General features: G+C 51.0%; 9 protein-coding genes across 9 annotated transcripts; 6 read left to right on the top strand and 3 right to left on the bottom strand.

The window, feature by feature from the left end:
• Positions 1–1,065: 1,065 nt before the first annotated feature.
• Positions 1,066–1,433, bottom strand: P170DRAFT_481251 (uncharacterized protein; the record flags this gene model as incomplete). The annotated part of the gene is made up of 2 exons (XM_024853847.1): positions 1,066–1,142; positions 1,202–1,433. The coding sequence occupies 2 exons, from the start codon at positions 1,431–1,433 to the stop codon at positions 1,066–1,068; spliced, it is 309 nt and encodes a 102-aa protein (XP_024698605.1).
• A 785-nt stretch (positions 1,434–2,218) lies between these two features.
• Positions 2,219–2,809, top strand: P170DRAFT_431257 (uncharacterized protein; the record flags this gene model as incomplete). Its single annotated transcript, XM_024848015.1, has 4 exons — positions 2,219–2,236; positions 2,293–2,398; positions 2,499–2,584; positions 2,651–2,809. 4 exons carry the CDS (start codon positions 2,219–2,221, stop codon positions 2,807–2,809), a joined length of 369 nt encoding a protein of 122 aa, XP_024698606.1.
• A 4,683-nt stretch (positions 2,810–7,492) lies between these two features.
• On the bottom strand, positions 7,493–9,194 carry P170DRAFT_394828 (bifunctional alcohol dehydrogenase/S-(hydroxymethyl)glutathione dehydrogenase). Its single transcript, XM_024846075.1, has 6 exons — positions 9,054–9,194; positions 8,972–8,986; positions 8,782–8,896; positions 8,596–8,731; positions 7,912–8,549; positions 7,493–7,861 (listed from the first exon to the last, which is right to left on the bottom strand). Exons 1-6 carry the CDS (start codon positions 9,072–9,074, stop codon positions 7,647–7,649), a joined length of 1,140 nt encoding a protein of 379 aa, XP_024698607.1. The 5' UTR covers positions 9,075–9,194; the 3' UTR covers positions 7,493–7,646.
• Positions 9,195–10,137: 943 nt separating this feature from the next.
• tim9 (protein transporter TIM9) lies at positions 10,138–11,116 on the bottom strand. Its single transcript, XM_024850389.1, has 3 exons — positions 10,653–11,116; positions 10,511–10,580; positions 10,138–10,385 (listed from the first exon to the last, which is right to left on the bottom strand). Exons 1-3 carry the CDS (start codon positions 10,658–10,660, stop codon positions 10,191–10,193), a joined length of 273 nt encoding a protein of 90 aa, XP_024698608.1. The 5' UTR covers positions 10,661–11,116; the 3' UTR covers positions 10,138–10,190.
• Positions 11,117–13,764: 2,648 nt separating this feature from the next.
• P170DRAFT_481254 (putative Rho GTPase activator (Sac7)) lies at positions 13,765–16,774 on the top strand (the record flags this gene model as incomplete). The annotated part of the gene is made up of 4 exons (XM_024853848.1): positions 13,765–13,915; positions 14,066–14,215; positions 14,266–15,729; positions 15,771–16,774. 4 exons carry the CDS (start codon positions 13,765–13,767, stop codon positions 16,772–16,774), a joined length of 2,769 nt encoding a protein of 922 aa, XP_024698609.1.
• Positions 16,775–17,254: 480 nt separating this feature from the next.
• On the top strand, positions 17,255–18,589 carry P170DRAFT_441741 (PIG-F family protein). Its single transcript, XM_024850390.1, has 3 exons — positions 17,255–17,739; positions 17,848–18,134; positions 18,230–18,589. Exons 1-3 carry the CDS (start codon positions 17,323–17,325, stop codon positions 18,372–18,374), a joined length of 849 nt encoding a protein of 282 aa, XP_024698610.1. The 5' UTR covers positions 17,255–17,322; the 3' UTR covers positions 18,375–18,589.
• A 312-nt stretch (positions 18,590–18,901) lies between these two features.
• P170DRAFT_514560 (uncharacterized protein) lies at positions 18,902–19,642 on the top strand. The gene is made up of 3 exons (XM_024855221.1): positions 18,902–18,948; positions 19,041–19,169; positions 19,325–19,642. The coding sequence occupies exons 2-3, from the start codon at positions 19,139–19,141 to the stop codon at positions 19,474–19,476; spliced, it is 183 nt and encodes a 60-aa protein (XP_024698611.1). The 5' UTR covers positions 18,902–18,948; positions 19,041–19,138; the 3' UTR covers positions 19,477–19,642.
• A 215-nt stretch (positions 19,643–19,857) lies between these two features.
• Positions 19,858–20,152, top strand: P170DRAFT_481257 (uncharacterized protein; the record flags this gene model as incomplete). Its single annotated transcript, XM_024853849.1, has 2 exons — positions 19,858–19,879; positions 20,001–20,152. The coding sequence occupies 2 exons, from the start codon at positions 19,858–19,860 to the stop codon at positions 20,150–20,152; spliced, it is 174 nt and encodes a 57-aa protein (XP_024698612.1).
• A 1,011-nt stretch (positions 20,153–21,163) lies between these two features.
• Positions 21,164–22,191, top strand: P170DRAFT_486173 (uncharacterized protein; the record flags this gene model as incomplete). The annotated part of the gene is made up of 3 exons (XM_024853928.1): positions 21,164–21,483; positions 21,704–21,740; positions 21,787–22,191. 3 exons carry the CDS (start codon positions 21,164–21,166, stop codon positions 22,189–22,191), a joined length of 762 nt encoding a protein of 253 aa, XP_024698613.1.
• Between the last annotated feature and the right edge of the window lie 51 nt (positions 22,192–22,242).

Below are 22,242 nucleotides of genomic sequence, written 5' to 3' on the forward strand. Positions count from 1 at the left end.
TATTTGATTCAGTAAATGATGCAACATCATTGAACGATCTCCGGTACTTCTTCAGTAACACACAATAATAGTATACATGTAACCTTTGAAGGTATATGTATCCATTTAGAACTGGCAAGGCACTATTTCTGTTATTGCCCAGCTCTGCAGTACCAGTTACCATCTTTGCTTTCAAACAGCCCACTTTCTTTTCCGTGATATCATGTTGTGCTTGTCAACTTGGTACCTTCAGCAAAAGTCCTGAACCTTTGAATATTCTAGAAGGCATGTCTCTTCCGAGCGTTAATTAAATGATTGCGCAGAACGTGCGCTTCGTTGACCACAATAAAATTAATAAGCCATTAAGCCATGCTTATCAGGACTATGTTTGTCCTCTTTGTTATAACCTGTCAGTCTATCAAATTTCGAACTGGCTTAGATCCAGGCTGGGCTATGAGTGTTGTTTGAAAGAAGAGCTCTTTGATGTGATTATACCAGCGGAGCTTTTTCTCGGCGTTGCTCATTTTGTTCGCAACGATAGAATGACAAGCCATTGCTTGAGATTATTGCTCTATGACCGATAGCAGATTAGAGGGAAGTCTTGGGTCGGAAGCGTTGAATCTCCTTGCGTGTATTCCGAGAAGTATAAGACGCATGTCCCCAGTGGAGATAATGCTTGCTATGAGCACGTATCAAACGTCGTAAAGTCGTTCAGTATGCGGGGTGACATCTTTGATAGGTACGAGGCGGAGTTTAGACAAGAAATTCTCCTGTTGATTATCTGACTTTGATTGTCGTCGATGCGCTTTATGAAGGAGGTTCTCTCGTAAATGGTGAAGAGTCCATAACGCGCGTAGCAGTCGTCTATGTATCGCGCCAGTTGCCCTTGTGTATTCACGACTATGTTTATCGTGACAGCGAGCTTTTGATAAACTCCAAAATTTGCTCCAGGTACGTAGAAGAGCATACTGGCTTCGTACGGAAGACTGAATATGTTTGGCATCGCGATTGCACTGCAGAAGGTTTTCTTGACACGATTCGATGGCCGCCTTCCTTACTCCACAGTGTTATCCAATGCCATGCTTATCATAGCATATCTCCAAAGGCGTCATTGATATTGAACTTGTCACTGCGGCGGCTTAAGATCAGACGCTGCCGAAGATCTAGCACAGAGTCAGTGTCCTGGGGCTCTGGTATCTCTGGTTCTGTGGTTGAAACCCACTGATTGGAGGGACATTGATCACGGTGGTGTGGGCAACATGGGCCTGCAGCCCCAAAAAGAACATATATTGCCGGACAGAAGGGGACCCGTCTGAGGCCACTGAATATTCGTGCCGCACTACCCCCGTGTGCTGCAGCTCGTACCCCCACGCCGTCTCCTGGACACGGAAGAATATGGTCTCATTGCAGGTAGAGAGGAACCTGTACCTCAGGGAGCAGTCCCTGAGGTACATCGCTACCTGCCCTAGGTAAAGTATTAATCAAAGTTCTCCACATAGTGGGATAAGCTCGAATTCATTGGCGGCCGGAAACCACAATAAAATAATATGCTTCCTGTGAAGCGGTGCCTGGATCAAAGCAGAAGTTTCTAGGTATCATAATATTTCAATTTTTTTGGAGCCAGTTTGCGTAGCCCGGCACAGGGCCTTCTAGATCTGACAGGCTGCTTTCCTTTTGATACAGCGAAGTCGTTCATAAGATGTGACACCACTCATTGATGTACACTTGAGATAAAATATCTTCAGTGCCGGTTTCAACGACGGATAGATAAAGCAGGAGAATTGTTGTAATGGCTTAAAATCCACAGATATTGGAATTGCTCGCATGCTTTCAATGAATGTTGCAGTTGAAAAAGGTAGTTGAAGATCTTGATCATTATCATCAAGTTCGCCATTGAAAATCTGGATAACATGGCTGAGACTTGATAAAACCGTCTTGGGTGGTGTCCGCGTTCTTTGTAGTATGTTGTCAAACCTGCTATACTGCAAGCATCTGACAAGCTGTGATAATTTCTTTCGGAATGAAAATAAAAGACATCAGAAATCCTCAGCTGTTTCAGCTGAGGAGGGGCAACGCATTTCAATTGACGGTTTCTTTCCAACGTGCTGGGAGTACGTTTAGTACTCTCTCTCTTGTTAGCAACCCAGGCGATTGTAGGTTGGTATTAGGTATTAGTCGGCCCAGTCTTTGATATTTAAATATCTTATCGGAGTTGGAGTTGTAGAGCGCTTGATTGGAGATGATCCGTCGATATCAGGTACGTAGTTAAGCCTTCTATGCAGCTGACAATTGCTCAGCAGCCTTATTGCGTAGGCTAGGACTAAGACGGCCAGTCTGGCCTTCGTCACCCACGGAGGATGGCTGCGGCAATTGTTCGTGTTTTGCCTCGCCGAGAGATGTAACGACGCGGGAGGTGTGGGTAAGCAACTAGGTGATTTTGTCTGTGCCTGATTGAGATTCTCTTTTTCGCCAATGTTGATGTCCTAGGTATTAACCCGAATAATTGAGGACATCCATAGATCCGGGTTCTGAATTTGGCATGCTTTCATCCAGCCGCCGTTATCACAGATTCGTGTGTACCAGTCACCGACTGGAGAAAGTTCAGGTAAGAGTTGAAGGCGTTGTCAGTAACGATTTAAACCGGTAAAGCGCTTGATTCTATCAAGTCTAGGTTTGCATAATCGACGTATATTCCGGGTTCAATGAGGATATTGCGAATACTCAGCAGGTCTTAGGATCGCTGAAAAGCCGCTTCATGCAACAGATTCGTAGATCCATCAGTATCATGAAGGTTGACTTTGTTCTGCCTTCTCTTTTGAGGTTATCCTGAGCAAGTTCAAGCTAGTATTTCCGATAAGTATGGAGTCTTTGTTTCTGCGGTACGGAGTTTAGGCATTCATTTGGATTTCGCCCTCGCTGTATGCTTCTGTTGACGTCGAATTGTGCGGCAAATGGTTTTTGTAGTTGCTAAATCTAGTTCTTTTTATTGGACAGCACGCCTAGGTTGGAGTCTTCAGACATGGTTGTCTTCCAAATTGTCATGTTAGCTGGTTTCAAACCAATGTCAGGATATCTCTTACATTGTTGTATATTAACTCAAACCGTAGGCCACGACTCGGTATAATCGGCGTATCTCGATACTCGAATTCGAGGACTTGAGCCCACTAGTTCAAGATCATCAGCATTTGTACGCAGTACCTCGCAATATCCCCAAAAGATATGTTCAATCATCAATGTTCTTCCTGGTTTTCGATGTTTCATATGCTCTTCATATTCCTGTAGGGTTTTATTCCCTCGTACTGAAAGTGATCTGGCTCATACCGTGGCCGGCAAAATGGAGATCTTCTAGGGTCTTATAGGCTTTATTGCCGTCCTCTATGACAAGAGAAAAAAAAGTGGGAGAGTTGAAACCACCAATGAATCAATGGTCGACGGAAATCCGAGACGATCAGAAGGATGTGTTGTGTCTGGAAAATCCGAAGTTTGCTGGTCTGGATAAATACTTATCCCAGTGGAGTAAATTGAATTCAAGATTGAAATAATCAATCACGAACGGATATTTTGAAAATAGCTTGAATGTTGTCCATAGATGCAATGAATCGACTACACGATGACGTGAAGCCTTGATGGTTAAACAATTTTCACAGCTGCATGGGGGAGATACTTCGGAAGTCGTAATGTAAAAACTTCTTTTACCATGCAGGAATTGCCCCGGCTCCGGGTATCCCTTGAAATCGTGTAGGCTGTTGAAAACAGGCGTGGCGGTCAGAAAAAGGTTAAAATCAGCTGTAGTTCGCGGATGGTCTGCGTGCTCTGAGACTTATGGTTAAGCAGGATGTGCGTCTCGTTAACACCCACCAGGCCGAAGCACCTGGAAGGCTGAACCTTGCCCGGTGGAGCGTTATCGCCATGGTATGTGTATATCAAACACGTGCTGATCCTTTTCATAGATAGGAGGACGAGCGTGTTTGGAGTCGTAGAGTTGCCTCATGCGGACTGCGGCGAATGACAAGGCTTCAGAGGCATCGATGCGGGTCGTAAAGTCTTGATGAGTGAACCATCCTTTCAAGGTATCCCAAGTAGAACGAACGTTCATTCCGAACATCAATTCGTGAGCAGTAGAGCCGGTTGAACGATTATACGACGAATTGACAGTGGAGATGATGGATGGTAGTTAAGGTGACTCCCGATATCATGAAGTAGACCTCCGCTACTTTTCTATCAGGCTCGCCGGCACCAGTCTGCCTTCGCCACTTAGTCATTGAGCCTTTTTTTTTTTTTTTTTTGCTCGTTTCGCCGCTTTTGTATCTCTTCATCAGGAGCAAGGTTGACAACAGATTCGCATCCGATCTAGGTAGCTCCCTTGTTTTTGTTCTTGACAGGATGGGGCTGTGGTCTCGATATTTCGTGCCTGTCAGTGCCATGAAATAACGGACTTCAGTAATATAGACTGATAGATGCTGGAAAGATAGTAAATTTATGGCTGAGGTCAAGACCTTGCTCAGCCTGTCAATGGCATCTTATTTGTAGGTGTATCTCGAGAGTCGTGTGGAAGACAACATGTTCGTTTGGGTCAGCTTTTTTTGTGCATCTTTTGCTATTCTCATCTTTCTGGGATTCTGTTGATCCACAAGACAAGCACCACGATCAAGGTTCCGAATGTCGGCTTTTCGTTCTGTCTCCGAAGTCGGTGTCTTGGAGATTTCAAGGGTCCTAATGTCTTTGGAAGTAGCCTAGGCACTCCATAATGAATCATCTCATCCGGGAATTCAAGGTGTCCCATATCGGTACCATGATTCTGTGTAGTTGTTCATGGTGTTTCGGTCTTCTCGTCACGACGAGTCAGGTTGTACAATTCTGTCTCGGTTGAACGCATCGTATATTCGAAAACCTTTCGCATTTTTCTGCATTCCATGTCATTTTGTTATAACCCAATCCTTTACAAGCATGGCGGAACGGAGGACAAAACAGGAGAGAAGAACTCCCGTCAGCGACAGAACGGCTGGCCACTGGCTCTAGACCTGATACAGTTGACGCAGGCTTGACCTTGATTCTTTGACTGTCCACATGTTGGCTTAGGCATAGATATGAGTTTCGTACTGAGCCCATGTCCCAGATACGATCCATATTTCGTGTCCGTGTTCGCAGAACAGAATGTGGCTATGACATCGAGTCAGCAGGTTTCTTGATGCCAGGGAAGGGAGTGGAGATATACGCACTGTGCATGTGAAATTTGGAATCATCCATACCATCATCTCAATTCCCATTTGCATCAACACTTTTGTGCCTGGTGCATAACGCACGAGTTGCAAGAAGGACAGATGTCTTTTGCTCGACGGCCTATCAGCTCGAGGGTTTGTTATAATCTCCTGGGACTTGTTAGTACTGTTGTGTCATGTTATCTCGGGAACTATGTTTGAAGAAATGGCTTACCCCGACGCAGCATCAATTTATCAATGATGTACGTGTTGTTAGCTTTTAAATGTGATAGCTTGTCGTTGCTGTTCCTTAAGGCCGTTTTGGCATGTTTGCAAAGAAACTCTAGGCGAGTTTCCCACCAGTTTTCTGATATTGGGATTTGGGATTCTGCTCCACTGCATGTGCTTGTGTTCTCCTACAAGCACATGACTGTTCCATTCTTTGTGGTTTCCTTTTGCTTGATCAACGTAGTGGACTCCAATGTGCATGTTCAGTCGTTGTTCCATCGCCCTAATCTCTCGGATTTTCTGAAAGATGCTAGTGTCGTAATGAAACCCTTAGCTTGTATCGCAGATGATCAGTGCGCCTGGGGTGAGTTCAACATCTTTCTCTGGCAGCACAGGGTTCCTTTCCATCACCCGGTTAAATCCCAAAACTAGCTCGTCTCCTTACACGGAGGTAGGCGTTGCACCATAGTTATAGTTCATCTCGGTCGTGGAGACCAACGCCGGCCGGAAACAGGCCTGCGGCTCCTGGTGTTGGCATATGGCGTGTACAGGCGTCTCTGGCACATACTTCTCGATTATCATGCGTTGAGTTTGCCGGACCACGCGGATCTAGATCGCGATGTGTCTCTGTCTGAATTCGTAATCCACCATGCTGCGTCCTGTCGTAGTCGCGGGAGCGATTCCGAGACATAAGCTTCAATGCACGAGCGTCAGCCAGCGGATCTCAAGACGAGTGATCTTTCCCAGCAAATTCGGTCATTGGTTCTGTTGGTGGCTTTTTCTCCACTCTTCAATCATCTCTTTTTTGTGGTAGAGAGCGTATCGAAGACCTTGATAGTCGGAATCTCTCGGGTCTTTCTTCTGTCTGGACTCCGATGTAGAGGGAGATTGTGGATATTCGTTTTCTTTGATCTGCTCGATATTCTGGCGTTTTTGTTTGTGTGGTTTGTAGAATCTCTGAGGAAGGTCGTCTGTTCGCTATGTTGATATAGAGATTGTTCGATACAAGTGTATAGGAATAGGCTGCATTCTCGTAGGGCAGGGAATAGATACTACGAGATATCAGTGCCTTGAGATGAGCGTCGATCAAGTTGTTAGACTTTCTGACTGGCGATATCCATTTTGGTAGTATGAGGTTTGATCTGGAAGAATGATCGCGATAGAGAATGTATAAGAGTATCACGATGGTCCAACCTACCTACAGGCCAACCATGAGGAAAATATATACGCATATGAAAGATGCAGAGAGATGTAAAAAGGAAGAATCATTTACAAGGAGATCTCCGCTTTATATTCCATTCCCATTCCCTTTCTCTTTCTCTTTCTTTGCAGAACTACTAGTGAATATGTTTCTTTCCTTCCCTTTCGTTGAAGATATATACATGCAAGGGAATGCGGGTTTGCTACATTCCCTCTTTTTAGTTATTCACCTGTTCCTAAGTTCTGGGTGCTGTGAAGGGTTCGAAATTGAACTGCTATCTTCAATGACATCTAGATAGGAATATTCCCTTATTTCTTCCGTGGGGAGGGGGGGGGGGAAAAAGGGAAAAAAAAAAAAAAAAAAAAAAAAAAAAACAGAAACTTGCCAAGAAGCCAAAGACGGAACTACTTCTACCTCCGAGCCCAGCCGCAGTTTTCCGCCGGCATCCGGGATAGAGTCGGGATTTATTCGGTGATGACATTTGTTTACGCAGGGACTTTTTTCTGTTTGCTAGTTTGCTAGTTTGCTTTGTTTACCCCCCATTGAGGGGAAGTTTGATTGAGTTTTTTTTGGGGGGTCATGTAGAAATACGTACGCATATAGCGCTAAGACCTACATATCAATTTTGGTATAATGCCGGGTGGAATACTCAGTTGATTTCTGCCAACCTATTATTTCAGGTGTAAAATGCACATGGGTTTTTGAGCTCTGCTTGCCTGCTACCTAGTAGAAAAGACTCCAGGCTTAAAGTTTCTGTAAGACCCAGCCAGACGAACAGGTCATCCGGGTCGTGGCAGTTACCCCGCCTGGAGAGGACCTTGAAGACGCTGTCTGATCTCCCTGCGGACCTATATATATGGGGTATGGTATCCAGGTTGGATTCTTTAGAACTCTCTGAACATGTACACTTTCATTCGGTCATTCACGTCACGTCTCATCGAAGAAGTACCAGCTACACTACTAGCTAGCTATGGGTGATTGATATTAAACACTTTTTTTCCGTTTCTTTCAATTTCATCTTGCTCGTCCTTGTGGCTGTCCTACGACATGTCAACGACGCAGCGGACGCAGTCGCCCTGCTTCATCTGTTCGAAGGCAGTGTTGATCTGGGTCAAGGGCTCGCGGTGCGTGATGAACTCGTCCACCTTCAGCTGGCCGTTCAGGTAGTCGTCGACCAGGCCGGGGAGCTGAGTGCGGCCCTTGATGCCACCGAAGGCGCATCCTTTCCATACACGACCGGTGACGAGTTGGAATGCTAGTTTTATTAGTGGGAGGATTGGAATGATACATCAAAAGGGGACTTACGTCGCGTCGAAATCTCCTGTCCAGCAGCAGCAACACCGATGACGATACTCTCACCCCAACCCTTGTGGCAAGCCTCCAGGGCAGCGCGCATCACGCCGACGTTACCCGTGCAGTCGAAGGTGTAGTCGCAGCCGCCGTCGGTCATCTCGATCAGCTCCTCCTGGATGGTCTTGCCCTGGAGCTTGGTGGGGTTGACGAAGTGGGTGGCGCCGAACTTGCGGCCCCAGGCCTCCTTGCCGTCGTTGACGTCCACCACGATGATCTTGCCGGCCTTGTTCTTCACGGCACCCTGGATGACGGAGAGACCGACACAGCCGGCACCGAACACGGCGATGTTGGAGCCCTCCTCGACGCCGGCGGTGACAACGGCGGCGCCGTATCCGGTGGTGATACCGCAGCCCAGCAGGCAGGATCGGTCGGTGGGGATCTTGGGCGTCACGGCGACGACGGAGATGTCGGCCACAACGGTGTACTGCGAGAAGGTCGAGGTACCCATGAAGTGGAGCAGGTCCTTGCCGCGGGCCTTGAAGCGGGAGGTGCCGTCGGGCATGACACCCTTACCCTGGGTGGCACGGATCTTACCGCAGAGGTTGGTCTTGCCGGACTTGCAGAACTTGCACTCGCGGCACTCGGGGGTGCTAGGCCGGTAAGTGGAGGTCAGATTGATCGAGGAGGGGAACATACTAGAGAGCAACAACGAAGTCGCCGGGCTTCACGGAAGTGACACCCTCACCAATCGACTCGACGATACCGGCACCCTCGTGTCCCAGGACGATGGGGAAAGCACCCTCGGGATCCTTTCCGGAGAGCGTGTAGGCATCTGTCGAGATCAGCTTGTCGCGCGCGTCCATCGCCCGGAAGAAAACTTACCCGTGTGGCAGACACCGGTGTGGTGGACCTGGATACGGACTTCGTTGGCCTTGGGAGGCGCAACCTCGATGTCCTCGATGGAGAGGGGCTCTCCGGCAGCCCAGGCAACGGCGGCCTTGACAAGACTCAGTATGATTCAACAGCAGACGGGAAGCTCGGAAAGCTTCCTGGCACTCCAGAGAGCTCTTACCTTGCAAGTGATGGTCTAAAAAGGTCAATGTTAGTCGCGACACCAGCAGAGGGCAGGGAAGAAAAAACAATTGGATCCTTACCTGTCCGACAGTGCTGGCCATGGTGAAGATGTGCAGAGTTGACGACAGAAACAAAAAAGATGGAAGTCAGAGACGGAGACGGAGAGAAGGAAAGAAGATGAAGAAATCCAATGGAACGCGCAGGGAATAAGTTGCTTAAAGCGGGCTCGACCGGTGGTGGGGGTTTCGAGGTGAGGGGGAGGGGTGGGGGGTACCGTTGGCTGCGTGAGGGGCCGATGCCAGATGCCCTCACGGTCCGGCGTCACGGTCCGGCCAAGATAACACACGGCACGCTGTCTTGGACTCTCCAATTCTCGTGTTGGATCCCCTCATCTCTCCGCATGCTAGGAGGCTGGTGGTTGAAAATCGGAGGCATTCCCGACTGTCGGCAAGCATGGATGTGAGTCATGAACTACCCGATAGCTTGCATGTAGATAAGACCTATGCGGAGCTACGGAGTAGGGATCAATTCTACGGAGGAAGGGTCTAGGGGATTTTGGGATTACTATGGAGTAACTACGGACATAGTAAAATGCTAGAAATCTGCCACCGGAGCTCTTCTTGAGCTCAAGCAACGCCCGAAGCTGCAGGAAAAATGAGCGGCGTCTCAAACAGGCAATTGTTTCCCGGCGTTGGCCCGTGCACGATGACGACAGGTTTGCCTGGTTTGCACTGTTTGGCAACATTCCAAATCTGTCGGCGCTGAGCATGAAGGGAGGTTTTTCCCCTTCTAAGATACCATGCCCGGTCGGGCGAAGATGACGTGCGGAAAATGCTACGGACAATGTCTACGGGCTGAGCTATTAGAAATATCGGCAACAGTACGCAGTAGTTGGGGGTAGCCGAAAATACTCCGGGCGCTCATGTCTCAATGGAAAGCACACCTGTCGTCAGGAATCCGGAGTAAACAATTCCTACGATTCCTATGTTGAATCACATCGACGAGTCCAGCAGAAAACAAGACATCCTGCATTATGGAAACACCTCGACCGACTCGAGACGATTACTACGCAAAATCCATCCAATCCAATCCAATCAATCAACGGCAGCAATCAAGGGAGTTGTCATCATTCGCAAATCTAATATTTTATACACGAACCGCCCAAACCCATGGAGTCAAATTACACGATTAGAAAAGAATTGTTCCCGGTCAACGGTTTACCGCCCCGGCATCTGGCCGCTCTGCATCATGGCCGCGTTCTGCTCCTGGAAGCGCTCGTTCAGCCGGGCAGATCCCTTCAGGTACTTGTCCACGCAGCGCATCACGCAGCCCTCCTCGCGGTTGACCAGGGACTTGGTGGTGAAGTCGTTGACGCAGTCGTCGAAGCAGCGCTGGACGAGCTTGGAGTACATCTGAGGAGAGTGTAAGTATTGGTTCGCGTGGTGGATGGATGTTGGACAGGGATGAGAAGGGGGTTCGAAGGGGGATCGATCGAGGGTCGGATTGAGGATCAGAATGCAGATGATAGGGGACGTACGGTCATGAACTCCTTGAGCTGCTTTCTCTCCATGCGAGAAGCGAACTCGCGCTGTTCCGAGGCAGAGAGTCTGAAGGAGTTAGCAAGTCACTCTTCCCAAAGATTGGATACAGCGGAGATAAGAGTGCTAAGATGTACTAACCCTTCCATTGTGAATGAGGTTTAATCGAGGAAAGGTTTGATGATCGAGGGTATAACCGACAACAGTCTGAGGTTGTCCGGGACAGCTCCGGAGCTCTCGACGGGCCGCAGGCTCTTTCCGGGTCACATGATGTCAGGTGAGCGCACCTGACTGGTCACCTGATTCTATATCACGTGGGAGATGGCCATGTTTATTAAGGTCACGTGGTCTTCACGTGAAGTAGGCGGTCGGCCAAATCAAGGCAAAGAACGATGGAGAAAGGACAACGTATGCCGTCCCAACCAGGCAATGACAACGTCAATCCGACCCATCGGAATCCAGTCGTGCTATGACTCGGGCCACAGGACCGTAGGTGGCCCCGGACCCTGTGGCGAGGGCCAACCACGGGTGTGGATGTGGGATAAATTGGCCATCGCATACGAGCTGAGGGATCTGCGCACCAGCCAATCTCCACGTCCCGGTGCTGATTTGGCGACCGCCCAATATGAGAGGTAGAAAGGGTTACATATATACGAGCTGGATCTGTAGTGCGGGCGTCTGGCATGACCGAGATCCATCGCCTAGCTGGGATGTTTCGATGGAGTCGCGTGACGGTGGCTGGCGGTGTGTTACGGAGTATACGGAGTCACTACGGCGTAGGTATGGACTGACAAGACCATTGTTGATTGTAACTCACAGGATTCGGTATGACTTGCATTGAAAATCACAGGATGAGAGCCTATGGGCATGGGTACTGGCACGGATCGCTTGTGCTTAGTGATCTGCACATATAGGCTTCCAGCTGATTTTCTCTGTGGCGAGGACTCCGCAATTGCCTTGAAAATCGGCAGGTGGCTTGTATTGGTCGCCAGGTTGGACGGCGATCGGGGAGACTGTAGAGACTATGCATTGAAAGAACCTTAAATCAACCTGGGAGTGGGAGTTTTGGGCAATTGATCTGGTTCAAGGCAGCACCAATATGGATACTAGGTAGGGAGTCGCTGGTCATTGTTAACAAGTATCTCATAGTGTTAGTAGTGCTCGTGGTGGTGTTATAAAATATACGTGGTCATGCAGTCAAACTGGCATTACAATTTGCAAATAAAACTCGTACTCTGAATGAATTGTTTGACAAACTCCAAACCCCCTCGACAGTTACTACTCCAACTACGTACACATATTGCAGACCTGATTCTATGCCCTACGCGGCCTGCCCTATACTACCCCTTAACATTGACTGTACTAACAGGTACCAGGCACCTTCATTGGTCTGCTGACCGTTTTTAGCTGCAACAGGCCCCCCTAGCACCCAGGCACGAGGACCAACAGGGCCGTGATATCTGGCCTCCATCGTGGGGTACCTGAAAGAAGTGGATACGGGCAGTGGGCAGAAAAAAAGTTAAAACTCGAAGGTTGACTCCGGATGTCTTCAGGGAGAGCGCATCGGCGTCATACACCAAGAAATCCGGGATTAGTGCGGTGCTAAGGGGTTAGTCGAGTCCGTTTTGGCCCGGGTTCCCGGTTCTAGACTTCGCGTTGGCCCTGTGATCACCGATCCAGGGGAATGGACCGCGACGATGGAGAAGACTCCGTGAAGCAGTCTCAAACATGAAAGAATGTGGTGGCTGTCCTATCGGGAGGTGTTCGCGAGTACTTCGGCTTTCACAAGGGAAGGGGGGGTTTTGTTTCAGAGGGACTGGATGACACGAAAGGCTATCTGGTTAGCGTTGGGGGGTACCGGACCGAGGAACGGTCGGCCATGGCGGTGTCGTGGATATTATTTTTAAATTTGGGGTTGCATTGTGATGACAGAGAGTGGAGATGAGGATTGAAGGATTGCCGGAAGGGCGAGGGAGGAAGACCGAGGAGTAGAGGTGACTGTGTTCGGTATTGATATCTATACCACCTACTCCGTAGTTCTCAGTGAGACCGATGTCTGGATACAGACGCATTTTAGACGGAGCCTCGGCTAGGAACGAGGGTTCTAGAATTCCGGTCGAACGTAAACGGTGGCTGCGTACCGTACGGAACGACGCCATACACGGCGGCATTCGAGGAAGCGCCGCCAGAGGCCGCAAGCGACCAAACTTACGGTTCGGCGGCGTATCGAACCCTGACGGTCTGCTTTCATGGCGGATTAATTAATTCATGCTCGCGGAGAGCCTATTATTAGCCGGCACGAGTTGGATGACAGCGTCTTCCTTTCTGGTTTTGGTTTTGGTTTTGGTTTCTGGTTTCTGGTTTCTTTCTGTCTTCTTTCTATTTTTTTTTTTCTCTGCTGAGTGCAAGAGTAGGTATACTCAGTAAAATACCTGATTTTTGGGCGCGATCTGCAGCGAACTGACCGGCACCCCCCCTTCCTACTTGCTACTTTTTTTCTGGGGCCCGTTAGTCCCAAAGTTACCAGTCCAGCCCAGTCGCTCTCCATCCTGTCAGCCCTCCGCCCACTCGTGTGCCTCCGATCATCATCAATCAACCCCATCAATCAATCATTTCAATCACTTTCTCCCCTTCTCTTTCTTCCCCCCCCCCCTCCTTCCGTCCTGCCATCCAATCTGCCGGCCCTTTCTCTTCCCTTTCTTTCATCCTTCTCATTCTCCCTCGTTCGCCTCTCCTTTCTCCCCTCCCTTTGATCGCTCTCTCGTTCTCGTTTACCCTCCATCCCTGTCCCTCCTTGCCCTGTGATTCGGTTGATTTTGATTTTCGTCGTTTATTTGTTGTCCACCTCAGGCGTCCTTTGGTCCCTTTTTCCCTTCTCGCCGTCCGCTCCGCATCTGACGCTTCGTGTTCCGTCGCTGCGACATCCCTATTTCTTCTGCTCCCTCTATATCTATTTTCTCGCCTCCCCGCGGGTCCCTGTTTCTCGTCGCCATTCGCTCTCTCCCCGTCATCCTCCCGCTGCCGTGTGTTTCTTGCCTTGACCACCGACCCGGACGGCGCGGCGTTGTCATCCGCTGCCAGGCTGACTAGTCCCTCGTGCTATTTTGGGATTTCGACCGTTGCCCCCCTAGCCCCGGAATTCCTCGCGAACACGAGGGCGGTGACGGAGGACTCGGTTTGCCTGGTTTCATCATCCCGCCCTACTTTCGCTTTCTATACTCTGCTCGTTCGTCTTGTCGCGCGCTTGTTCATCATGGTTACCGGAAAGGGCGCTGAGGCGTTTCACCAACTGCCTCCGACGACCTCCCAGCACGGCTTCGGCGCAACCTCCCCGCCCTCGAAGCGCGACCTGGCATCCTGGTGGAGGCAGTTCAAGAGAAATACTCGCAAGGAGGAACCGAAGGGTACGTCTACTGTTTATGTGCTTATGGATTTATGTTTCGATCGGTGTGGTCGGCTTTAGGCTCGTCTGAGTTCTGTCATTCGCGACTTGCATAAACCCTTACTCCTGTTGCCTTCACTCAACCCTTTCTATGCATACTAACCGTCCGCAGAACCCCAAGGTATCTTCGGCATCCCTCTCAACGTCAGCATCAAGTACGCCAACGTCGCTATTTCCCTTACCAACGATAACGGCGAGAGTTTCATCTACGGATACGTCCCGATCGTGGTGGCGAAATGTGGGGTCTTCTTGAAGGAAAAAGGTACGCATAATTACAGTCCGGTGTTAGTGAGGTGTGCTGACACCAAAAAGCGACCGATGTTGAAGGAATCTTTCGTCTCAGCGGATCTGCAAAACGTATCAAGGATCTGCAGGAAATATTTGACTCCCCGGAGCGATATGGAAAGGGCCTGGACTGGACCGGGTACACGGTTCACGATGCCGCCAACGTCCTTCGTCGCTACCTGAATCAACTCCCCGAACCGATCGTTCCGCTAGAATTCTACGAGCGCTTTCGCGAGCCGCTGCGAGTTTACCAGAACCAGGTTCAGAATAGCAACGGCGCCACGACGGAGTCGGACCCCTTCGACCATGCGAAAGCGGTCGCATCGTACCAGCAGCTGATCCGAGAGCTCCCGCCGTTGAACAAGCAGCTGCTCCTTTATATTCTCGACCTTCTGGCTGTCTTTGCATCCAAGTCGGACCAGAACCGCATGACGTCGGCCAACCTTTCCGCCATCTTTCAACCGGGGCTGCTGTCTCACCCCCAGCATGACATGGCGCCCGACGAGTATAAACTGAGCCAGGATGTATTGATATTTTTGATTGAAAACCAAGATCACTTCCTCTTCGGTATGAACGGCACCGCCGCGGATGAGCAGACGGTGAAGGAGGTGGAGGGCGGAATGGCGCACCGCACGGCGACCACCAGCTCAAACATCCGGCGCTCGGTCTCGAGCGCAAGTGGTGGGGGCGAGAGTTTCCGCAAATATGGCAGTCTTCGCCGCAACGTGTCGGTATCATCGAAGAATTCGCGGCAATCGAACACTGCGCAGGGTCCTACGACCCCGACCTCTCTGGGTGCAGTTGGCGTCCACCGCAGTAACACGCTGCCCTCCAAAATGTCCCCGGCCATGCGCTATGGCCGGGTGACGGAAGCGACCGGACTGAACACCTCGGAGCGTACATCTGCACAACACTCGCGGTCCTCCAGCGTCGCACCGTCCGCACGGGAGGACAATTCGCAACCGTCTGTGCCACCACAGCCGACACCGCAGCAGCAACCGCCCACCGTCACCCCTGCGCAGGGGGTTCAGCCTGCGACCGGGCTTGTTTATGTGCATACGTCCACCCACGGCCCAATTCCCAAGGTCATTCCTGTGCAACCGCCGGTGGCAGAAGCGCCCGTCCAGACCGAAAAACCAGCCCAACCGGTTGCTCAGCCGGAGAAGCCTGTCGGGCCCCCTCCTGCTCCTGCTGCTGCTCCTGCACCTGCACCCGTTTCCGTTCCCGTTCCTCCACCTACTGCTGCTGTTCCCCCTGTCACAACAGCCCCGGCACCGGCACCGGCACCGGCCCCAGCTCCAGCTCCAGCACCGGTCACTTCTGCCCTGCAGGAGAGTTTATCTCCTCCATCCTCTCCTCCTCAGACCGCAGTGACTCCGACCCGAGAACGGAAAATCTCCAGTATATTCTCCAAATCGCCGCCGTCAAGTAGCGACCAGAAGGACCCTCCGCGGCAGCCCAATCGCTTAAAGAAGAAGCGGATCCCCGGAAGTGCCAGCGAAAGCGCCCAAAGCTCGTCTCAATCGCTGCAGGCGGCCACCTCGGACCCGACCACCATCAATTCGCCCCTCAAGCCGGGCGACCGGTGGATGCCAACACCGATGCTGGGGGTGCTACACCGAGACCTCCCAACGCCACGAGCTTTGACGATCTGGCCTTGAGACAAGAGAGAACGGCAGTCCAGCATGAGAATGGACAACACCAGCACCCAGCTAGCAGCAGCGGCGACACGACGCTGCGACCGTATGGGTCGCGAACCCCGTCGATGAATTCCCGGTCATCATTCACCGACGTATCCGACATCGACCAAATCGACGACGCGACCAAGACGGAGCGGAAGGAACATCGGCGGAGTTGGCGATTCCCCCGCTCGTCTAAACGCAGCAACGAGCAGATGGGTCTGGGTCTGGGCTCGCCGCCCCTCATGGCATCGACCCCCGGGGCGGATCGCAGCACAAGTTCGATCGGCAGCTGGCATCATGCTAGTCGCAGTTCTCCGTCGGATCTCCAGCAGTTTGCCAACGACCCCTCTTACCAGCCATTGAGTCTGGACGCTGAGGTCAGCAATAGTGGCAAGGATTCGGGAAGTTCGGAGCCAGAGAGGCGCAGTCTCTTTGGGAAGTTCAAAGCCAAGGTCGCACAGGTCCGGGATGAAGTCAAGCACTCTTCGGAGCGTGAGCGCACTCGAAGTCCCCCGGTCCAGTCTGACCCTGAAAAGTCAGCGTCCAGTCAAACGCTGTCGCCTATTGGCAGAGACAGTCTACCCAATCGACCCGCTCCGATCGAAGTGGTGAAAGAACCGATCCCGCCCCCTCATACTAGTACTCCCACCTCGCCGCTGCCCCCAGGACTTCCCCCGGCGATCCCCGAGGAGCCGCGCACTCCGGAAAGCCCTGTGGCGACACTGGCAACCCCGGAGCCAACACAGGAGAATGGCACGGGCGAGAAACCCCAGCCAGCAGGGCCGGACACTTTGCCAACCTTTGAGTCTCACAAGGGAGATGACAGCGAGACCTCCCATTTTCTGGGAAATTAGTTGGGCATTTGCCTACACCTAGCACGTTTGGTTGAGCGATACTGAGCGATTTCTTTCTTTCCTTTGTCTTTGTAGGTATTATTTTCTTTTGGATACGGCGGATAGATTATATTGCAGGGTTGGTACGGGTTGAAGAGTTGGTTCGTATAACGGTTAGCCGTGATGATTTTCCTTGCTTCTGTCATTCTGTACGTTGCTGGTGCACCGATCTATCTGGTCGAGTGGTCTAGCTGCATACCCCGTTGTCACCAGCCATGCTTTATGGGTTACGAATCATGGACGTATGCTTCTGATTGGCTGCATGGTCAGTTGAATGGAGTGGATATATTGGTTTAATGCCTCGTGTATCAATAGACTTGAATTCGTTCGATGCCTCCAAGTACGCAGTAAATCCTCGGGTGGAGTCGACACCTCAGGCACACGTGTCAAACCCGTCAAACATTCCCCGAATCTCCGAATCCCTCCCGAACGAATTATCCAAGAAATCCACAAGTCACATCCAACCACCACCGCATCCTCCACCGGGCGCAAGCCCCAATCCATTCAAGATGACTTCCACGCCCTCATCTCCGTCCCCCTACGCGCCTCCCGCCTCTCCCGCCATCCCCGTGCTGCCGACCTCCCTGGCCCAAACATACGTCTTTATCCACCCATGTCTTCTCCTCGGCCTTCTCGCGCTGCGCTTCCAGTCCTTGACGGCGGATCCCGTCGCCGAGCTGCTGAGCGATCTTCCGCTGCTGGCCTTGCTGCAGGTCATCTTCGTCATGATCTGTCTCCCTCCCGCGGGATCCGTCCTGTCGTCCAAGCCTGAGACCGCGGACCCCGACGACAAGAAGGAGAAAGCCCCTGCGTCGCCGTCCGCCGGACCGGCAGGAAGCGTGGTCCTCAAGCCCGGCAAGGTGGGCTACCGACGCCGGGGTCCGAAGACTGATTCTGCGTCCGCGAGCTTTGTCGCGAAGTTGATTGTACGTCCCTTCCCCTCCGTACCTCCGCTGCATCCGGACCCCGAAGTGGAAAGACGAAGAGGAAGAAGAATACTTGAACGATGCTAATGATGGTATTCGATTGCATAGCCCGCTCTCCTCTCCCTCATCCTCACCTTCCTTCTCGCGACCCCCGTCTTCGCCGCCCTGCTCGTCCTCTTCGGCGCCCCCGTCACAACCCACCACTGGCAGACCCTGCTGTGCGCCGCGCACATGGCCCTTCTGACCTCCACCGGCCTGATCTACGTGCACGGCGTCGACGGCGCCGTGTGGAAGGAGGTCTGGGGCGCCGCGAGACCGTTAGATGTGGTGTGGGGTGGTGCGTTGGGAACGGGTCTGGGCGCGTGGTTCGGGGCGGTCCCGATTCCGCTGGATTGGTTTGTCCTCCTTCTCTTTTTCTATTTCTCCCGGAACGGGCCAGGCACTGGGGTTGTTTTAGTTTGGTGGGTAATGGCTAACTAGTATTTGTTAGGGACCGTCCGTGGCAGGCATATCCGATTACGATCCTGGTGGGTGCGTATGTCGGGTACGCGCTTGGAGTGGGACTCGGACGGACGGTGCTGTTCGGGAAGAGGATTGATTTTGAAGAGGAGGGGGATGCGAAGAAGGTTGATTGATTGGTTGTTGGTCTGGTTAATTAAGGGGATTTACGGAGGAGGGATCTACTCTGGAGGTTAGCGTTGGGTGGGCTTTATTGTGTTCTTTCTATTTCTATGATGGTATTATTATTAGGAATGTTTATTGCATGGATGGATGCTTGCATGGTTGTGGGTAGGTAATGTACAGATATCTAGGTTGAGCTACAGTGGAAATAATTAATGGATTGCTCGGATTCACTTCAGTATAGAGAACTGTGTAGATGACAAGACAACTTAGATGATATTGGCAACTTAATAGAATCTCGCGCTGGATGGAGACATGCTAGAGATATCAAATCTCACTGAAGAGCGTCCCGAACCCATTTGCCCCGAAAATAAAAATAAGCAACATTAGATACACAGACGAGCCTCAATGATCGATGCAATTCCGAGAAGATGGAGGGGCTACGAAAGTGCAAGAGAGATGTGATCATCATTGCAAACGGGCAAACAGACCCCGCGGCGTGATCCAGACTCGAGGCATCACTATCTACTTCCACCTCCCTGCTGATCTTAACTTTCCCTTCTCATCGCGATCAGTATCTACAGAACGGTATGCACTCTTCCATTTCCTGCTATTTTCTTCCCCTTCACATCTGCTGATCGCTCCCCTCCCTCTGCTTGATATGTTCTAACATCATGAAGATTCCGTCTGCCCTCGCTGAGCAATAACAAACCACTCCACCACTTCATCCAATACATCCAACACCCCGAATCCAAAGAATCAAACAGAAAGAACCAAGATGCCTAGAGGTAGCTCTAGCGACTGTCTTCGTACGTCTTCCCTTCCTCTATTTCACCTTCATGCTCTCCTTCTTTCCCCGTCTTCTATCCTTTCTCTTCTCTCCATCCTTAAACTCAGTCCACATACTTATTCATTACTCTACCCAATCCCCCTCCATGCCTTGAATTAACGAAGCAAAATGAAGAACCCCCACTGACCCCCGCCGAACGGACCATCGTCAAGTCCTACGGCGGCTGGACCCAGTTCCTGGCCAGCTTTGGTCTGAAGCCATGGAACAGGGAGGATGAGAACGAGGGGAAGAGGATCCTAGAAGCGTTTGTTCGCGATGATGATTAGGATTGTGATTAGTTATCTAGGCTCCGTGTAGATGGAATATCTATGATATGATGTGATATGGTTGATAGGGTCGGGATTGCTCGCCGTCTGGTCCTTGCCTGATAATGCAGGCAGACTGAATGTACCTTCCACAGCTGTCGTTTACTGTCACACTCCTTCCCTCTTCTGCCTTCCTTTTCCTGCGAGGTAGAGACTCTCTTTTTGTTTTCTGTCGATCGATTAATAGTTTGACTCGAAAGTGACATCGCCAAAGCTCTTGTCTACTACGGTAGTTCCTCTACCTAAATCCAATCATCCTCGCTGCTAGCAATACCAAAAACCATCCACTCCATCAACCAAGCCAAACCCAAAAGATCCATCAACCCGAAAGAGGAACCGAAAATGCCTCTCAGCGACAGTCTTCGTACGTCCCACCGTCCCTCCATTTTCTTTCCTCTTTTCCTTCCCTTTCCCACGACAAAACCAAACCAAATCATCCCATCCTGGCTAACCAACCAACTAATACAATGAAATAAAATAAATAGAACCCCCTCTGACCCCCGCCGAGCGCGCCATCGTCAAGTCCTACGGCGGCTGGACCATGTTCCTACTTAGTTATGGACTGAAGCCGTGGAATGAGGACGAGAACGAGGAGGGGAAGAGGATTGTGGAGGCGTTGGCGGAGGATTCGGATTGATTTTGGATTAGCTGAGTGTGTGTTTGGTATAGGGACTGGGGGATAAGGGAGTTTCGATTTGTGTCTTGTCTGAGGGGATGGGATTATGGGGAGGGTGGTATTCTGTGGGATGGCCTATTGACACTTCGGTTCGTGTGTCGTTGTAGGTCAGGAGAGGGGAGAGGGTTGATTGATATGACATGGTTTGAATCGGGGGTCTGCTGAGACTCAACGGTCTGTCTGCTAATGGGCTTGTTCTGGGGTACTGCCTAGGTACTTCTATACTGTCCAGGAAGATGAGTTATTGCGTGGACCTTGTGCTTTTGTTTGTAGATGCTGTAGCTGTAAACCAAGGTACAGCACTTTGCTATTAATGCTGTTTCTATATTAACGTAGAGGATAAGTACCTAGGTAGGTAAGGTGGAGAATTCTCTGTACAATGCATTCTAGACTTTGGGTGGACTGTTATCCTATTATAATTCAATTCGCTCTACACTCACATGAACCATTGCTGAAGTTGGATTCAACCCTTTTCAGTCCACAAGGTCCTAACGCAGGCTCAAATGTATGCAGACCTGTCAGCAATCAGCGCCAGATTTGGATCTAGTCACGCAATGGCCAATTTACGTCTGCCACCTGTGATTTCAAATGTTGTAGATTATATCTCACGAAGAGATTCACCTAGCATGGCTCCTGGGAGGCATTGAATTCCTAACCGATCATCAGAGCCCAACAACCCCCTCCTCCTCAAGCCCCGAAATACCATTCGAAACCCCAACCCCCGGCTCCAAATATTCCCACACTCGTCAAACAGCTACCCCGCAGAAATATGAGCTCTTTCACGTAGTTTGGAAATCAAGACCATTCATATTGAATCAGTGCAGATCACCCTGCCAAGCCCTCCAAACTGCCACGTTATACTCTGTCTGCATCCGGCTAGCGGATTAGATACACCATCAACAGGGGAGGCCGTGCTCCGAACAAAGACGCCTTGTCCCCTGCATTCCCACGCCTGCAACCTCACTAGTCAATATGACAGATGCCCCTTCATTTCTCGCCCCACGGCCCCCCGACGGCACCAAGCTGGAGATGGACTTTCTAGACTCCACTTTCTTCAAGACCCCCGGCCAGCGGCTCCCGACGCCCGCAGAAGTCCGCGCCCTATCAACAGATCTATACACAAGCCCTCAACCCAAACCGATCACCTTCCGAAACCCAGATATCTTCGTCAAGTTCGGTCGCTACGTGACGGTTGCAGAGGCTCAGTGTCTTTGGATGCTTCAGCGGGTGTTTCAAGGCACCGTGCCGGTTCCTGAGCCTTTCGGATGGCGTGTTGATGACGAGGGCTTCGTGTTTGCTTATATGCAGCTTATCGAGGGAAGTACGTTGCTGGATCGATGATCCCGGATGATCTGCACAGCGCCAGATAAGGAAATGATGCGTAATCAGCTGTGCGAGATCATTAAGTCTCTACGACAACTTCGTCAAAACCCCGGCACGTATATCGGTACGTAGACCCTGACCTAGGACGGGGGACGCAAATTCCTTGCAGGTATTAATTCGTCTGTGTAGGATCCATCCATTCACCCACCAAAACCTCCCCGATTACGTCTTCCAAACACGACCAGACGCCGGCCCTTTCCCCACCATCAAAGACTTCAACGACTGGTTCTCCTCCCTCCCTCCCGCAATCGCGTCTTCCGGCGTCCCTGGAATACAAAGATCCCTGTAGAGATCTCCTACCAGATGATGGAGCCGTCACGTTCTCACACGCCGATCTGCACAGAGGGAATATCATGATCTCCTCGTCTGCGCCTTTTCGTGTCCTTGCCGTCGTCGACTGGGGCCAGGCTGCCTGGTATCCGGATTACTGGGAGTATTGTAAAGCGCTGTATACCTGCTGGTATGAGGATGAGTGGCGGAGGGATTGGGTTAATAGGTTTCTAAGTCCAAGATTGTTGGAGCCGCAGGTGTTTTCGGAATATACTATGGCGATTGGGGCTGTTTGGATTGGGCTTATACTTGAAAGGGGGGGGGGGGGGGGGGCACTGCCAGGTTAATACCTGGTTCTGTGGTCCGTGTTCTCATTGCTCGCTGCCTGTATGATGGCT

The sequence above is a fragment of the Aspergillus steynii genome (assembly GCF_002849105.1).
Source record: "Aspergillus steynii IBT 23096 chromosome Unknown P170scaffold_11, whole genome shotgun sequence".
NCBI lineage: Eukaryota > Fungi > Ascomycota > Eurotiomycetes > Eurotiales > Aspergillaceae > Aspergillus > Aspergillus steynii.

What these genes read in the sequence shown, in the direction of transcription:
- P170DRAFT_394828 (XM_024846075.1), bottom strand. Translation starts at nt 9,074, where the DNA reads ATGGCCAGCACTGTCGGACAG. An exon ending in CACCGGTGTCTGCCACACGG is followed by an intron (nt 8,732 to 8,781) that starts GTAAGTTTTCTT and finishes TGATCTCGACAG; the next exon opens with ATGCCTACACGCTCTCCGGA. An exon ending in GACTTCGTTGTTGCTCTCTA is followed by an intron (nt 8,550 to 8,595) that starts GTATGTTCCCCT and finishes TTACCGGCCTAG; the next exon opens with CACCCCCGAGTGCCGCGAGT.
- tim9 (XM_024850389.1), bottom strand. An exon ending in AGCTCAAGGAGTTCATGACC is followed by an intron (nt 10,386 to 10,510) that starts GTACGTCCCCTA and finishes CACTCTCCTCAG; the next exon opens with ATGTACTCCAAGCTCGTCCA.
- P170DRAFT_441741 (XM_024850390.1), top strand. Translation starts at nt 17,323, where the DNA reads ATGACTTCCACGCCCTCATCTCCGTCCCCCTACGCGCCTCCCGCCTCT. An exon ending in GCTTTGTCGCGAAGTTGATT is followed by an intron (nt 17,740 to 17,847) that starts GTACGTCCCTTC and finishes TCGATTGCATAG; the next exon opens with CCCGCTCTCCTCTCCCTCAT. An exon ending in GTCCCGATTCCGCTGGATTG is followed by an intron (nt 18,135 to 18,229) that starts GTTTGTCCTCCT and finishes AGTATTTGTTAG; the next exon opens with GGACCGTCCGTGGCAGGCAT.
- P170DRAFT_514560 (XM_024855221.1), top strand. Translation starts at nt 19,139, where the DNA reads ATGCCTAGAGGTAGCTCTAGCGACTGTCTTC. An exon ending in TAGCTCTAGCGACTGTCTTC is followed by an intron (nt 19,170 to 19,324) that starts GTACGTCTTCCC and finishes AGCAAAATGAAG; the next exon opens with AACCCCCACTGACCCCCGCC.